Source organism: Papaver somniferum, chromosome 1, assembly GCF_003573695.1.
Source record: "Papaver somniferum cultivar HN1 chromosome 1, ASM357369v1, whole genome shotgun sequence".
In the NCBI taxonomy this organism is placed as follows: Eukaryota; Viridiplantae; Streptophyta; class Magnoliopsida; order Ranunculales; family Papaveraceae; genus Papaver; species Papaver somniferum.
The window spans coordinates 122,380,259-122,398,885 of record NC_039358.1 but is presented as its reverse complement, the minus strand read 5'-3'; the positions used below and the strand labels follow the sequence as shown (position 1 = coordinate 122,398,885).

The 18,627-nt window shown below is 35.6% G+C and overlaps 2 protein-coding genes across 2 annotated transcripts; both read right to left on the bottom strand.

Annotated features, from left to right (window-relative positions):
- Positions 1-2,408: 2,408 nt before the first annotated feature.
- On the bottom strand, positions 2,409-3,950 carry LOC113299016 (RING-H2 finger protein ATL8-like). Its single transcript, XM_026547942.1, has one exon. The coding sequence runs from the start codon at positions 3,492-3,494 to the stop codon at positions 2,919-2,921; it is 576 nt and encodes a 191-aa protein (XP_026403727.1). The 5' UTR covers positions 3,495-3,950; the 3' UTR covers positions 2,409-2,918.
- A 1,964-nt stretch (positions 3,951-5,914) lies between these two features.
- LOC113332436 (outer envelope pore protein 21, chloroplastic-like) lies at positions 5,915-8,242 on the bottom strand. The gene is made up of 5 exons (XM_026578979.1): positions 8,055-8,242; positions 7,414-7,488; positions 7,132-7,284; positions 6,367-6,465; positions 5,915-6,163 (listed from the first exon to the last, which is right to left on the bottom strand). The coding sequence occupies exons 1-5, from the start codon at positions 8,145-8,147 to the stop codon at positions 6,080-6,082; spliced, it is 504 nt and encodes a 167-aa protein (XP_026434764.1). The 5' UTR covers positions 8,148-8,242; the 3' UTR covers positions 5,915-6,079.
- Positions 8,243-18,627: the final 10,385 nt, after the last annotated feature.

Sequence of the window (18,627 nt, the reverse complement as noted above, 5' to 3'; positions counted from 1 at the left end):
TAGATCGGCTCCTTAGGAGCAGATCTGGGCATATCAATCAATACCCTTTCCTCCTCCGTCCTTCCTGCTTCTGTTTCTGTAATTTTTCCCAATTTATTTAGTTTTGCTTTTGAGTTGATAGAGTTTTGATTCCAGCGTTTTCAAGATTTAAATTGGTGGATGTTTGTCTGATTTAGAGTAGGTATGATTCTCCTTATGATGAAGAGAAGAGATCAAGGCAAATCATCATTACCAGTTTGAACCTCCATTCAAGTCGCAGCTGCAACAATAGTTCCGACTCCGATAACTCTTATTAGCAGATCGGTTTTTCAATCTTTTTGCAGTTATACTAGGTTTACAGGATTAGTGTTTAGATCTACTTCAACAGCAGCAACAACAGAAGAGACAATATCAGCAGCAACAACATAAGAGACAATATCAGCAGCAACAGAAACAACAAAATCAACAGGAACACCCAGTAAAGCAACACCTCCGATAACAACTCAGACACATATGCAGACCGATTCATTCCACTTCCGACGGATTCATACCGAGCTTGCTACCAAATTTTATTTTAGTTTAGTATTATTAGTATGTTACATTAGCTACTTTGTTAGGAAAAATCTTGAAAAATGGATGGATCATTTGTTGATCCTAACATCTTTGCCTAGTGCAGAGATGTTAAATTGTTTGATGTTGCCTTCAACAACCCAAACATGGTCGTTTAACTTAAATCTGAAAAACCTAGAGAAATGGATGGATCAATTGTTGATCCTAATAGTGCTGCCTAGTGCAGCCATGTTAATCTATTGGGTTTTGTTTATAACAACCAGATATGTCCATTTAACCTTGATTTATGTACCTGTAAGGTTGATTTGGTTGTAATGGTTGGATACCCTGAATTGAGGAGAGACCTAAGTGTCATTGGTGATAGCTTAAGACTATGGTGTGATCTTAGAAACCTATCCTGTAACAATCATGTATCTACTTTTCTGTAAGAGGTTAGCCTCATTTTCTTATATATATAAAAATAAAACACAATCGGTTAAATTTCCAGAGCGGATATGAAACTAGCCGGGAAGGATGCAATAATACACATGTTTGTGAATAAAATATTGCACTGCCAAGTATTAAACTAAAAACGGAATAATATACTTTTGAATCTTTGATATATAAAGGGTTAAAGCCAAAAATATCTAACTAATTAAGAAATATTTCTTCTAATCAATCAAGGCAGAAACCTGTGTTTCTGAGTTTGAGTAACAGTGGTAGTACTACTACTCTTGAGCCCAACTTCCAAGTTAGCACCGGTTTCATCCGATCTTTCCGAGACTCCACCGCACTTTTGACACCTCGGAGTGGGGAAATAAATATCTGACGGCAGGACGGACACGAAGAGTGAGAACCAAGCCACGTGTTGATACACCCGACATGAAATCCATGCCCACACTGAGGCAGAACTCTAATTTCATCCCCATCAAAGAACTCAGTTAAACAGGTTGCACAATCGGCTAAATTTCCCATTTAGAACAGACAAGCGATATAACTACTAGTTGTGCCATTCGTGCATCTGAAACCTATGGGCAATTCCTATGTCAATGGTAAAATTGAAAACTTTGTTGAGCCAGGTGGGATGGCCAAACACGTTTCTCCATTATGGGAAAAGAAGTGGGTGGTTGATCATCAAACGTCAGGTCAAAGAACATGCGCCAGCATATGTAGCACAAACTCGGCGTTGGAACCACAACCGCGGGCGTTTGATGCTTAAACGCGGCGTTCTCTCTACGCACGCTGCCAGACAGTGTTTTGAAAATTCAAAATTCATTTTTTACCTCTATAAATTACCATCATCTTCAAACAATTCACTCACACAAAATTCACTTTTCTTGAATTTTCTCTTCTAAATCTATTTCAATTTTTTAGTTTATTGTTGGTGAAATGGCTGAAAACGTGATCACATATTTTTGCGATGCAAAACTTGAAGCTGTTGTTTCTGATATATGTGGGAATTTTAAAAAGATTGAAAATTGTAAGAGGGAAGTGTGCCCAGTTTCGGGAAAAACTCGGCGCTTTGAACAGAGAGGCTGGCGTGTGATGGAATAACGGGCGGTTGTGAGACACGAGCCAGCATTTTTGGAACAAACGCCATCGAGTCTGCCACGGTCGTCCGGCCTTCCATCGAGCGTACGCCTGTTCTTCCATATCACTCAAAAAACCAATAAATTTGTTGATTTGTTTATCCGTTTTTCAGATTTATCGAATCCATAATGGGATCAAAATGAACAAATCTTGGTTTTGTTAAGTCCATGAGAATTGCTCTAACAGCTCACCAATTTGGTCCACAAAAAGGAATTTAAGCTCTGGAACCCCGCTTTGCGAGTCCTCCTCACCTTACTCGCGTTTTCCAATAATGAAGTTTTTACATCGAATAATGCGTTACCGGTTATCAACTTATTAAACACGAGAAACATGTAAAAACAGTGGGTTACTTTTGACATGTACTTTTAAAAATAAAATTCAAAATTCAAAATAATGGTGATTTCTGTGTCCACTATATAAAAAGCTCAAAATGGAAAATTTCCATCATTCCATAGGCATTTGGGTTAGTTGGTTTCAGTGGATGCAGATCCTTTCTAAAGTAGATATCTTGGTTGCAGTCTCAGGTTCACCATAACTTTTCGTTCCGGTGATTCTCAATCCCCAAGAGGGATCCGACATGATGTGAAGCAACAAACACATTCACTACGAGCGAGTATCTGCAAGCAATAACTTCTTTCACTCAGCAGAGAGGATATGAAACTAGCCGGGAAGGATGCATGTTCGTGAGTAAAATATTGCACTGCCAAGTATTAAACTAAAAACGGAATAATATACTTTTGATATATAAAGGGTTAAAGCCAAAAATATCTAACTACTTAAGAAATATTTCTTCTAATCAATCAAGGCAGAAATCTATGTTCCTGAGTTTGAGTAACAGTTGTAGTACTACTACTCTTGAGTCCAACTTCCAAGTCGGCACCGGTTTCATCCGATCTTGCCGAGACTCCACCGCACTTTTGACACCTCGGAGTAGGGGAAATAAATATCTGACGGCAGGACGGACACGAAGAGTGAGAACCAAGCCACGTGTCGATACAGCCGACATGAAATCCATGCCCACACTGAGGCAGAACTCTAATTTCATCCCCATCAACGAATTCAGTCAAACAGATGGCACAATCAGCTAAATTTCCACTGATAGCACTCCCTGTACTAAAAATGATTTTAGGAAGTTGCTGAATGATCTTCTTTTTCAAGCCTTTGTTAGCAGCTGGGAGTAGCTGAGGAACTAGCGTAGTAGAATGATTCCTCCGTGACCAAGCGCAACGAGCCACAGCGAATAAACCAACTACACAAATCAGGGCACATAGTAGAGCAGCTAGTATGATTACTAAATCAGAATCAGTTGCAAGAGGTTCTGGTGGCGGTGCCGCCGCTGCCACGCCGGAAAGCAATCTTCTTGTTGATGTAGACATTAAGCAAATGAATTAACTCTATTTCTTTCAAATACAGAGATTTTCTTTGAACGTGCAGGAGAAAGAAGGGGTTCTGAGTGAGTTGTAAGGTATCGAAGGAAACTGTAGTTGGAATCGAGAGAAATGGAGAGATGGACGAGGAAGAATTTAGAGAGTGCTCGAGGAATTTGAAGGTATAAATAGTTGATGAGTTTGAGCTTGGATTTCTAAAAGTAGTATGGAAAGTAGAGTGTATTTTACTTTCTTATATAAAGTTTAGACATATTCACACAAACTTTGACGGGTATATTTTGATAAACAACAATCCAAAGAAGAGAAAACGAACAAACTAGATAAGAAGTAACCAGGGTCTGAATTTTGATCATTGGGTTATAGTCAAATCAAAAGGAAATAGTAGTACTGCTGAGAATTTAGGGACCACTCACTCACTACTACTACAACTAGCTACTCCCTGTCCGTACCCTGCTTTAAGGAAAGGAACTAGAATGCTTTTGATAATGTGTTTTTGGTAAATGTGTTCATCGCTAGTTCTCTGGTTAATTATTGCTCCGCAATTTTGGAATTTTACCTTCTCTCTTTAGTATTGCGTAGGAAATTGATAACAATATTCAGATAGGTTTATGTTATGAAATAGAAACCAAAACCAAATAATTGAATATATCCTCAGCGTTAAGGGCATTGATGTTGATATGTAACAGCACAAGCACACTGTCACTGGTAGACAAAGTTGCCACGTTTTGGATCTTCCCAGAATAATCCCCTGCTTCGGTGTAAAGTTTATTACACGAAACTCCAACCCAAGATAAACATGTGATTGTTCGGTGACTAAAAACAGTCCACTAATCATAGTAACATAACAGCTGTTGCAGCGGTATGGCAATTGGCATTCTAATACCGTGGGCACAAAGGTTAAAAAGACTCTTGACTTGGGTAGAGAAATTTTCAGTTTCTCTTTCAGGATGAAAACTACCCCATCAATTGGGAGTAGTACTACTGCTACTACATGTGAGGGTGTTTGGTATGTAGGTCCTCATACTACCGTACATTCTTTAAATTCTTTAAACAGAGTACTGTAGAGAATCAAAACACATTTATAATAGTGTAGGCAGGTTTGACCCTTTTCAATTTCATATTCGAGTTTCTTTTGATTACAACTCTGATTGATAAATATCTAACTTATTTCCCACCATATTATCAGAATCATGAAAAGGCCAAGTTTATATATAAAGTAGACAGATGAGCGTTAAAAAAGTTATAATCAAATAGTAAAAAGGGAAACTGATGAGTGAAACTGCATCTTTTTGTTCGTTTTCTTTCCTTGGAGATATATTCAAAGGTTGGAGAAGTACGTGTCCAGTTTTATTCCTGTACACATTATTAGGGTAAGGGATGTTCTTCTTAAACTTTGACAGGGTTGAGGGTGCTTTTAAGGGTATCTTTAGTCAAAGAAAATGAGAAAGTGATCAAAACGATTTATCTACAACTTGCAAGCCAGATATTATCTCCTTTTTGGAGATAAGAAGTCACCGAACCCCATCCTTAACTTATCCTAACTCGCAATTATACTTTTCGTTTCCAAATGGATAAGGTAGCAGCAACAATAGTTCAAAAACAAGTCAGAACTGCTTCAGAACGTTGCACAATGTTGAGATAATCACAATTTCATCCGAATCCTCAGTATTCCACTATCAATATCCTCATTTTTATCCCTTTTTCTCCGCATGTAGGACTCTTGCTTTACTCTCTGGTACTTAAAATCACAATTCAGTGAATGTGATACAAAACCAAAAATAGAAAAGTTTTTGTATCTAAAAGTATTCCCTTTTGTGTGAGATGCATCAATCTGATCTATATTGGTACACATCTAACATTACCCATAAGACAGTGGGATTGTACATCTAAAATAACCCTCATAGAACATCCATCACTTCTGGGTAAACCCAACTGAGGCCTAAGCAATATACCAAAAGCAATTTGCACAGATTCAAGGTCTTCATCCTAATCCTATGACATAGTTTTCGCACAATCTGGAGAAGTTTCATGCATTTTCACAACTTAACTGAATCCTTGGTAGTATTGGGTGGGCACACCACTAACCTATTACAAACACTTGTCCTTTAGAAGGATGAGGGCACTGTGGTGGGGTTGTTGAAGTTTGACACCATCACATGCACCTCACTTTCTGGCTTTGGTGGGGGAATCCACAACAGAAAAGAGAGATGAACAACTTGGTGGCCACTTAGATGGTGTGTTTGTGTTTTATATCTGAAACAAAAGCCTAAATATGATTGAATCTGTTGAATATGAAATCTGAACTAGAGCTCCAAAATTCCACCATCTGGACCATTGAACCAATAAAGCCGGACATCTATGTTCATCTACACTAGTTCTATTCTCATCAAAAGAAAAAAAATTCAAGATGCAATGTAGAAAAGGAAATTTTAGAAAACTAGATGTACCACAAATCAAATCCAGTAGGAAACCTACATCATGGTAAGGCGGACAAAGAATAATGTAAAAGAAGTTTAGCTTCTATTATTATACTACTAACAGATGATAAATATAGTAAACCTAGTCCTGCCACTTCATAGATCAAATCGAATATTCCATTTGCCGTCAATGTTGGCATTGAGTGTCCAGTTGTTTTCCCTTATCTGAAAGTATGGCACCTGGAATAAAATCATGGCAGGGTTGAATTGAAGTAACCAAAGAAAACATTAAAGAACCAATGCATCAAAATCCGGATTAAGCTTGTGCATTCTATAAAACCGAGAGAGTTCACCCCTTTTGTGTGAAATGATGGTACGAAGTTCAGGCTAAATATTGGATTCCACATAATCATGTTACACACATAAAAGATAATGATATATACCTTTTCAAGCATCTCATAGCCTATTTTGAATCTTACATCTTGGTCCTTTTGAAAATTGAGCACGGCCAAAGTAAATTCAGCCGCTCCTCTTCCCTTTCTCTGTTATTAAAAATATTGAACACGAGGTAGATATGAGAGACAAACCCGATTAGTGTTTCTACAAGGAAATCAAACTTCATGATAGAGTAAACAAGTATGAGAAGTGAACTTTACAATAAAGTGCAAGAGTGCCTGATTCTCCTGTGAAAATTGGCAATAAGGTTTTGTTTAACATACAAGGAAAAGATGCATAGATACTTCCGAGTACCAGAGGCAATATACTTATACAGTTCAAGTCATGAATTTGGAAAACCAACTACAGATGTAGGTAGTTTGTCCTAAAACAGTGCTGGGGTGGCAACCAGGGTATGGTTAGATACAAATGAAACGGCAAATCACTATCACAACTGAGCCCATCTTCCTTTTCTAACTAAAATCTAGAAGTGGGAATTCAGCCACAATCGAATTCAAGACATCAAAGTTCAAACTAATTTACACTTTGAATCACAGCTCTGTAGAAACTGATGCACTACGCCAGTGCATAAACTTATATCAGAACTAAAAGGGAATTATTCAGCTGGTGTCTTTGTTTCGCTATACATCTAGATGAAAAGAATCAAGAATATCATACACACTAGACTGCACGAGTATCATTATCCAATCTCCACACACACAACATTAAAATCCCTTCTCAGCCTATATTGATTCCTGATTAGAAATACAGACCTCTTTAAATTCTTTATCTGCATCACATCTTCCCTTGACGACAAAATTTAGTAACCCACTGGATGTAAGAGGAAACGCCTTCTTTCCACGCACAGTATATCTAAGCTTTTCATGTTGATTATACTGCAGACCTACTCCAAGGCTTGCTGATAGCTAAAGACATTTGATTTTACAAGATAGAATTTTAGACAACTTTGGAATATAAACATTTACTTGAAGTAGATTTTAGACAACATCAATTTGAATCTGTAACTGCAAGCTCAGGGAATACAATGTGTATACCTCAGGGTAAAAATGTCTAATGATTGCACTACAATAAGTAGGACCTCCAACATTTGTATCCAACTCCCCATTAACCTGTCATAAGAAGACAATAGTTCTATTCAGAAAATTTTGCACCTTGGTTAATCTATAGCAACAGTGTGTGAAGGATATCATGTTCAAAGATGATGCCCAAGATAGATTTGTGAAGGTAAATTCTTTTGTTTAAGCACACATATTATCCAATCAATATCAAAGAATCCGAGTTCCATATAATTTCAACTGATACTGTATCCTAAGTTTTATGAATCGAATAAACGAATCATTGGTGTAAACTAATAATAGCACAACATGTTAACTTATAATGCATCTTCGTTATCTCATCATCAATTTAACAACTATGTCTGCCCCAAGCTACATATGGCATAAAGGTAATACAAGCTCAACGACAGAAATTTATGTACAGTGTTTGGTTAGGTAAAATCAACAGAGAAATTCAAAGACGAATATTAACATATTAAGTTCATATCTACAAAGAAACTAATAAACAATAATACAATTATGAGCAAAAAATTAAATGGTTTCCAAGTACAAGTTTAAAGCAATTAGAGTAACTACAACAGAGAACGAGAAAAGAAAACCTAAATGCAAGAGAAAATAACCTGCAAATAAGTTTTGCTGTCAATAGGGAACTTCTCCTTGGCGTGAAATCTCACAGATTTTGAGTCTCCTCCATATCTCAGAGAAGTCTCCATTTTTTCTTTTTTCTTTTGGTCAAGGATTTAAAACCCTAGATAAAGCACGGCGTGACTGCGGAGGGGGCAACTGTCAAGCGGGAAAGAAATAAGAACTAAATTTGATCCTTGCTATCTCTTAGGATTTTGCTGTCTCAAAAGAATTCAAGTTCTGATGAACCCACCTAGAAATTATCCACGTGTCATATGACTAACTTTATCTTATGAACGACGAGATTCCATCTTGGTGAACTAGGGTTATACAAATGTTTGCAATCAGATTGAATTCCAGCGGCGAAGCTATCGGCAGATAAGGCGCAGGTCGTAGACGGTGAGAGATGCTGATAAAGGCTTGTTTTTTTCTCTGCCGTCTGGATCTGACTAGGCCCCTACCAAGTCAGATGTATAGTTTGATTTCAGATTTGATTCGCGACTTGACTTATATCTAACTCGAACCTGTTTGAGTTAGGAAATAAATGTCCCTAGGTCCAAATTAGGAAATATGATATAGGCTATCTATCTTATAAAAATAAATGGTTTTTGTAAAATCGGATGGTTATGAATGAATTTTTTAGTGTGATCCACGACCATCATTTGCTCTCAAAATTCAGAAAGTTGAGAGACAAATCACGGCTAAGAATTAACCCATGTTTAACGTCCCATCCAACCATCCAGAATCACTCATTCATTATTATCTCTCCGTCCGTTATCAAAACCATTAATCCGTCTGTTATCAAAACCATGAATACCAGCACCAACTTAGGGCATCAATCTGCCTGATAATAGAGTGGTTTCCATTAATATTCTCCCCCTCCTACGATTTTCTTCAGTTACGAATCGTACATTGATCTCCTATTCAGTTACGAAATTTCTTTACAAATCATGATATTCACGTTTACAAAAAAATAATTCTTTAAAGACCCAATAATAACTTCAAACGTTACATGCAACAGGATCCTTTCAAAAATGTTCCACCATATAAACCCTGGGCGAGGTGATCATCTTGCACAGTTTCAGTCCCACTCTCTTTCAGCTCTACTAGGTAATGTCCAGTTAGTTTTTAGTCGATTCTTTGGGTTATAGTTTGATTTGCTTTGAGTTTTAATAAGATTATTATTGTTCTGATGTAGGTTTTGATTGTTGGATTCAGAAAATCATCAGAGATCCAAATATCTTAGGTAATTGATTTTTCATTCAATTGATTACTTTGTTCATTCAATTGATTTTTATTTTATTTTTGGTTTCTGGACTTTGTTGATTCCTGTCTAGATTATGAAATCTGTATATGAGTGATTATGAACTTCTCTCTTTCTCACTTGGGTATCTGAAATTAGATTTGATTTGATTGCTACAATTTTTATTATGTGTATATGGGTTTAATTTGAGAATTTTTTATGCATTAAGAGATGGATAATTTTTGTCTTAAAAAAATTCAGGAGAATCAGTTCTTGAAGAAGTTGTTGGGGTTTCTGTGTAATCCATTATCGGGGCCTATGGAAGCCATTGATAATCTATCCATATTGCTCTTTCTAATGAGGGAGTAAGTGTTTCTACTGTTTATTTCTAATGTGGGAGTAAGTATTTCTACTGTTTTTTTGTGTGTTTTGTTTTTATGCTACATGTTTGTTTTGTTCTTATTATACCTAAAGTCATTAGATAGGCATGACAATTATGGAATCATCCTTCTTCATGATATATGATTAACTCAACGGTCAGTTTATCAAAGAAAATTACTCGTTATTTGTTATCACACAATTATTCTTGGACATAAGAAATTAAGCAGTGATCTAGGATATGACCCGTGCTAGGATAACAAACAATTATAATTTTTATAATGAAAGCATTTTAGTCAGTATATACTAGATGTTTTTCCTTTTCTGCAATTTACTAATTTCGGTGTCCAGATATAGTGTAAACACACACACAAATATCGGTTAATTCCTTTTCAGAAATGGATTATTCCATTTGTTTTAGTTATGATGTTAAATTTGTCTTTTTTTTTCTCTCTTACGCATTTACCTACCTTGGTTTCCAGTTATGATGTAACAACAAGGATTCCCGTTGTTTCGGTTTACTAATAAGTGTATGAATTCATTTCTGTAAATTTTAATATCCTAAAGTTTTTCTTGCCCAGTATGTCAGAATCATTAAGGTTTCTTAAATTTTTGACCCATTGTTGGTGGCTGCCTAAGAGTCTGATCTATGACGTTTCTGTTGTTCCCTTCGTTTTCTTTTCTTTTGGTCTTTGAACACATTCTTTTCATTTGGTACCTTGGTCTTTGAAATAGGAAGTGACCCAGTGAAGGTAGATATCAAAATTGGTGCAGGGACTTGGTCTACGAAAACTACTCTTCCTTGAGGAAACAAAATCTTATAAACAGGACAATGGTATTCAAGGTTCTACTGTGATCTCTTCAGGATGCAGTAAGAATTAAGAATGCTTTAGCAGTAGCATTTAGCAACATCTAAATCATCTTCTAGTTTTGTGCAGAAACGCGAATATTTTAAGAAGTACTCCAAATGACTGTACACAGTGGTGTTGAACCAACAACAACCCTTATGTTTACTTGGTTCATATTTGCAGGTTTTTTGTTTAAGTTGATTAATGAGCTTTTTCATGTTTTATCGATGTCACTACTATTGCGGGACCACATTTTATAGCTTTGGGTATTCAATGGTTTTTATACATTTTTCACAGTGATACCCGAGGATATGATCTTTTTAAGTTTTAGTAATTGCAATCGCAATTGCTTATGTATCACTTTTATTATATTTCATACATATATTTCAATGTTTTTTGAAAAGTTTATCTTTGGAATCGTACTTAGGCATGACTCATTTCCAAACCCATGATGGTTTTTGGAGGGCTAATTGTTACGTGGTTATCTATGTTCGTTGATATTGTGACCCAATTATACTTCTTATGCCGGAGTATTTGGCCTATGCCGGACTATATGTCCCAAGAGAAAAATATAGTTAACCCTTCCAGTAAATTGATTATGGGTTAATTATAAGCATAACTAAAACTATAGTGGTAATTTTTCCAAACAAATACTAAAAGTCGAAGGTTAAATAAAATTACTAACCCAGAAGAATTCTTCTGACAATCCCATCATAAACTATGATTCAACAACCAGGAGGGATTGGAATTACTCCCCACGCGTGTGAAAATTCCCAGGGGAGGCTTCAAACAAACCATTTCCGACACCCGGGACGTCCGAGTCAGGAAATATGATATGGGCTATCTATCTTACAAAAAAAAAATGGTTTTTGTAAAATCGGATGGTTGTGGATGAGTTTTTTAGTGCATCCACGGCCATCATTTGCTCTCAAAATTCAGAAAGTTGAGAGACAAATCACGGCTAAGAACTAACCCATGTTTAACGCCCCATCCAACCGTCCAGAATCACTCATTCATTATTATCTCTCCGTCCGCAAAACCATGAATACGAGCACCAACTTAGGGCATCAATCTGCCTGATAATCAAGTGGTTTCCATTAATATTCTCCCCCTCCTATGATTTTCTTCAGTTACGAATCGTACATTGATCTCCTATTCAGTTATAAAATTTCTTTACAAGCCATGATATTCACGTTTACAAAACAAATAATTCTTTAAAGACCTAATAATAACTTCAAACGTTACATGCAACAGGATCCTTTCAAAAATGTTCCACTATATAAACCCTGGGCGAGGTGATCATCTTGCCCAGTTTCAGTCCCACTCTCTTTCAGCTCTACTAGGTAATGTGCGGTTAGTTTTTAGTCGATTCTTTGGGTTATAGTTTGATTTGCTTTGAGTTTTAATAGGATTATTATTGTTCTAATGTAGGTTTTGATTGTTGGATTCAGAAAATCATCAGAGTTCCAAACATCTTAGGTAATTCATTTTTCATTCAATTGATTACTTTGTTCATTCAATTGATTTTTTTTTTTTGGTTTCTGGACTTTGTTGATTCCTGTGTAGATTATGAAATCTGTAAATGAGTGATTATGAACTTTTCTCTTTCTCACTTGGGTATCTGAAATTAGGTTTGATTTGATTGCTACAATTTTTATTCTGTGTATATGAGTTTAATTTGAGAATTTTTTATGCATTAAGAGATAGATAATTTTTGTCTTTAAAATTCAGGAAAATCAGTTCTTGAAGAAGTTGTTGGGGTTTCTGTGTAATCCATTACCGGGGCTTCTGGAAGCCATTGATAATTGATCCCCATTGTTCTTTCTAATGAGGGAGTAAGTGTTTCTACTGTTTATTTCTACTGTGTGAGTAAGTATTTCTAATGTTTTTTTGTGTGTTTTGTTTTTATGCTACCTGTTTGTTTTGTTCTTATTATACCTAAAGTCATTAGATAGGCATGACAATTATGGAATCATCAATATTCATGATATATGATTAACGGTCATTTTATCAAAGAAAATTACTCGTTGTTCCTCTTACGGCTTCCTTTGCACCAAAAGCAAAGGAATCATATTGAAGTATTTAACCCATTTGCTAAAAAGCTCAAGTGATTTTGATTTATTGATAATGATTGTGTTTGTGCATAGGATGAAAAAATCATGGATGCTAATACTAATGATAGTGTCATCCTGAATGTAACTATAGTGGATTATGTTTCGATAAAAACTCACGACTTTAAATTTCATTTTTTCCTGCATAGTAAATTAAAATGATAGTTTTTGTGCACATGTGAGCCGTTTTTTTTGTTGGTATCCCATGAAAGTTTTTGTAATTCTTTTTCATCATGAATTGTAAAGAAACGGTAAAATTATCACTCATTGTTGTCGTCATGAAAGTTACATACCGTTATATACCCATTTCCATTCTCATGCAGGTGGTTATAACATTCACATGCAGGTGGTTATAATGGGTTTACATATTCGATGCAGTCACCCCAAAAGTATTCCAAAGTAAAAACCACAGAAGACCTTCAATCAAGTTCCTCGAATGGATTAAGTGTAGGTACGACTCTTGAGTCTGGATATCAAAAAAGGATAATGGGAAGTGAAGTAACCAGCTTGGATATGTTGCTGATGGATGATAAAGTGAGTTTTCATAATCTTTTGAGTTTTGAGTTTAGGCCCTGTTGGGACATTGGTACAGGATTTGAGTTTAGGCCATGTTGTGCATAAATGATCTTGAGGCTGTAGTATCACTAATCTACAAACCATATATTTGTTTTCCATTGTAGGTTTTTTAGGTGTGGAAGGATCTCTCTAGGAGTATCTTAATGTGATGTGTGTTGCGTGATAATAATAGACTTAATTAATATGCTTTGTTGCTTGACTAGAACCTGCTAATGGGGTCAAGAGTAGAACAATCCATGTAATCATATATAGGAAGTTGAACTAAAATGAGCAGTAATTTTCTTTATGTAAGGTGTTAGGATTTGTGCAGTATGCCGGGCATAGAAAGTCTATCTTTCAAGTCTATTGACGATCAATTGATATACTTTTTTTCTTATGTTTGGTTCTTCTATGTATATATTGCTATAAAGAAGAACTTACTTTTACGATCAATATTGATGGCATTTTTAAGTTACTTTTAACCAACTTTACCACCAATCCCCTTACCAAATGTCTTTGAAACCATAAGTATGTCTGCATAAATTATGGATACAATGATAGATCAGGATGTTTAATGAGATATATGTACGAATGTTACTTAGGTTTGGAATTGAAAATTCAAGTTTCTGCAACACTGATATCTTTTTTAACGAGTTGACTCGAGTATTCTGTTGATAGGCACCGTGACCTACTAGGTGAAAAATTGTTTTTAACTATTTCAACCTTCCTTGGTCGATCAACCTCCACTTTATTTAATTAGCATTTTTTTTTGCATTTGATCAAATATTGTGCTGTATTTGATCTTTGGGTAATTGTACTGGATAAATATCCGTTGGGGCTTTTCTTTTCGCGTAGCCAGAAAAAGATTAACTATACATACTCAAGCATTATCAGGAGTTAACTCAAGAATTTTGTTGGATAAAAATTGATTTGGTCTTTTCTTTTCAGTTGGGTCGTGGATAAATCGCTTCTATATGGTGTATTTTTTTTGGGCATTTACCGTGTATCACTTTTATCTGGTGTTTTTGTGTTGTTATCCAGTGGAAAAAAGTCGTCTGAAAACCTCATTATAGGTTATGATATTGTGCTTTATTTTATTGCAAAATCTAAGTCATAGGGAAGTGGTTTATTGTGAGCTACACTTTGATTGTTGCGCAACTGCCACAACATGATAACGGGAGTATACTTTGAAATTAATAGAGACAAGTCTTCTTTTGGTGCAGATCCAACTCTCTCTTTTAACATATTGATATATGCACATGGTAATGTGCCTCACCCTTTCTCTCAGACTTTTCAAAAATGTTTTGAGAACCATTACGTGATTTGTGAGCATCCACACATTCATTTTTCTCCTAAAAAGAGTTTCCAAAATATATTCACATATATATGTATCCGTTCAACGTCTTTGATTTTCGCGAGAGGATATGCAGGACGTGCAATATAATTTCTATTGTATGTCGAGATTTTATTTTTATTTTTTGTTGGTAAAATAAAACAATAATTCTTTGGTAGAGTTTTAATTTTAAAAATAAAAGCGGCAAGTTGCAAGTAAGAAACATAAGCCAGTCCTTCTAACAAAAATATTGCAGCAAATACTTGAGTTACCAAGTGTTTATGTCTATAATAATACTTCATTAAGACTAATGCTAGATTGTTATTGCATTTGATCTAACATGTTTCCTTGATTGAGCAAAATATATGGATAAGATTGCATTACAGTAGCATTTGATCTAATATTTTTCTTTGTATTTGATACCTATGATTTAGGTATTTACGTTTTTGAATGATAATAGCGAATAAAATGTAATACAACGTTTGGCGGATGGATCGTTAGGTGTTAAATTCAGTTATTTTTGTTTTGGTCATTCAGTTATTTTTGTTTTGGTCACTAAGTTGGCTAGGTGGCTGTATAAAACGAATCTTGAGATAATTGGATGTCATAACAGGAGGTACTGAATAAATATTGATCGTAGCCTATAAACTAGCCACCATCTCCAAGCAGCCGAAAATTGCATTTTCTCACCGCCATACATGTAGTCCCTGAGTAAGTGGTACTCATTTTTGGGGTTTCTTGGTTTCAAAAGACATTTCAGGATGACTTCATTTTGTACCTCGGGAGTGACAAACTGATGGATATTGTACTATGTTTAGTCTTGTAGGAGAAGTGAGTCAAATGACGTCAGAAATTAATTTTGGAGGCAACATCTAGGGCTCAAAAAAGCCCGTATGCCTTTGTTAGTGAACCGATGGTATGTTTGTTAGTCATGATTATTTGGGCTGCAAGAGTAGCTCTTATGGATGTTCACATTGTCCTAAGTGGCAAAAGAAAAACATCTATTGTTAGTGAATCGATTCTCCAATGCATGATCATCAAGCGCAAGAAAAATTAAAAGGACGCATAAAGGTTGTCCATTTTCAAGGTAAAAGCAGGGTCCACCTTATTATTGTATGCAAATTAAAAATTTGCAAATCTACAAAACCATAATAGTTATACGTTCCACATAAAAAATGTAGAATCTCTACACAAGAATTTGTCCACGTGGGTGGAAAATGTGGAAGACCTTTGCGTCTCAATAAATCGAAATCCGGGCCGTTACGGCACGGGCCATATTCTAGTAGTGGAAACATGTTTACATGGACCAGCAACAATCATGGTACAGGTAAAATAAAATCTAGACTTGACAGATCACTAGTGAACAGTGAATGGCTGCTCAATTATCCAGATGCTAAGCTTCTTCATCTGCCTATTAAAGGCTCAGACCATGCCCCTATTTTGTTATCTTTATATAACAAGTCTAGAATCTCATGTAAGTGTCGGAATTTTTTTGAACATTGGTTGAAAAATGATACTTGCTTAAATGAAATCGTCTGCTTGGAAAACTAATCTTACAGGCTCTGCAGCATATCTCTTAACTGACAAGCTTTCTAATACAAGATGTATTCTCTAAAAATGGAGCAAAGCAATATTTGGTCACATTCAAGCTAGAATTACTCAACTTCAAGAAGATCTGGCTCAACTTCAATCTACAGACTTTCATGGTAGTAATACTGAAGAAGTTAATTAAGCAACTTGAGATTGAGATGGACAGTTTTACTGAGATCCAAGCTAGTTCAAATATGCAGAAATCCAAAGATCATTTTTATAATGATATGGATAGGAATTCTAAATACTTCCATATTAGGGTGAATCAAAGAAGAGCTAGAAATAAAATTGATTGATTGCAAGCTTCTGATGGAACTTGGTGCCAAGATAGGAATTCTATGGAAGATGTACTTGTCTCTCATTTCAAGAAGATTAGTTCTACTTCTCACCCAGCAGATCCCTTCAATTTTCTCCAGCATATACCTTCTTGCATTACTGAGCAAGAAAATGATACTCTCATAAATATTCCAAATAATACTGAAATTTATGATACTCTCATGACAATGCAACCTTGGACAAGCCCAGAACATGATGGTTTCCCACTAGGATTTTATCAAAAACACAATGGCAAACAATGAGTAAGGATGTTTGCAATATAGTTAAAGCTTTTTTCAACTCAGGTTATATGTTCAAGAAAATCAACAATACCAGGATTTCTCTCATCCCTAAAGTCAGTGGAGCTTATAAACCAAAAGATTTCAGGACCATAACACTTTGCAACACCATTTACAAATTAATATCCAAGACTATTGCTCTTAGACTCAAGAAACACATGTGGATATCATATCTCCAATGCAGTCAGCATATGTCCCTGGCAGACTCATCTCAGAAAGTATTTGCTTAGTTCAAGAACTTGTGAAAGCTATGAAAAATAAAGGAGGTAGAACTGGCCATTTAGCTCTCAAAATGGACATGTCGAAGGATTTTGGTTTCTGTGAAAAATTCTTCCATCTCATCCATCAATGCATCAGTACAACATCAATTGAGATAATGATTAATGGGCCACCTTCTTCTTCCTTCAAGCCATCAAGGGGAATTAGACAAGGGGATCCCCTTTCCCCTTACTTATTTATCATTGCAATGGAATCTTTTTCAAGACAATTATATCATCTTGAAAATACTAGACAACTTACAGGTATGAAAATTTCAAGATCTGCTCCCAAGATTAATCACCTATTGTTTGCTGATGTCTGCCTTCTGTTTTGTAAGGCTAATCTCTCTCAAACCAACAAGCTACTTCAAGTTATTGAAAATTTTAGTGCTTGCTCTGGCCAACTAATTAATTTTCATAAGTCATCTGTTTATTTCAGCAAAAATACATCCCCTTCATGTGGTCAAATTATCAGTGGAATTCTTCAACTCAGGCAGTTAAGTATTTCAAATGAAAAGTACTTGGGTTTATCTTTCTTCATTGGTAGAAACAAGAAGATCCCTTTCTCTAATTTGATAGATAAAATGGATACAAGAATCTCAAGATGGATTTCTATAAACATCTCTGAAGCAGGAAGATCTGTCATGGTTAGAAATGTTACAAATGCACTTCCATTTCATCATATGATAAGCTTTAAGCTGCCAGATCCAACTATTAATAGTCTAAACTCAACACAACAGAAATTTTGGAGAAAGAAGAAGACTAACAAGGGTAAGCCTGCCATCTCCTGGAAACATGTTGGTAAACCCAAGGAAGAATCTGGGATTTAGAGATCTCAAACTTTTTAATAGAGCTCTTCTTGCAAAATCTGCTTGGAAATTATGCATAGATAATACTTCTGTATGTGCATTATCTCTTAAAGCCAAGTATTTTCCAGACGGGTAATTTTTAATATACAAGATAATCCAAACTCAACTTGGTCTTGGAGGAGTATAAACTCAGATTTTCATAAAGAAATGTAGCTGTTGGAGCATAGGTAGTGGTCATAAAATACAAATATGGAGTTACAGATGGATCCCAGATTTGTTAGTTCCTCCTTCACCTAAATCTAGTGCCACTGACTATCAAAACTATATTTATGTTCATCAACTCTTCTCAGACTCAGGAGGATGAAATTATGATCTCATTTTCTCCCTTTTTGAAACTTCAGTAGCAAGACTTATTCTCAATATCTCTATTCATCCACAACATGAAGACAGGTTGGTTTGGACTCTAGAAAGAAATGGCATCTTTACTGTGAAATCTGCTTACAAAAAGATGTTTGAAGAGAAAAATATTGGTCAGTCAGTTGGTCATAAGATGCAAACAATCTATAAAAAGCTGTGAAAACTTCCTCTTCTACCAAGAATTGCACAATTTCTTTGGAAGTGTGTCAAAGATATCTTGCAAACCAGAGACAAGCTTGTGTATGTTATTCAAAATGGAGACTATGGTTGTCCTTTATGTGCTCAAACTCTGGAAATTTCCTCTCATAGTATACTGCACTGCAGTATTTCTAGAGCAGTCTGGTTTGCTGTTCTTGGAATTCATATTCAGCCAGATGTGAATATTGTAGATTGGTTTTGTAGTTGGTTTGATAA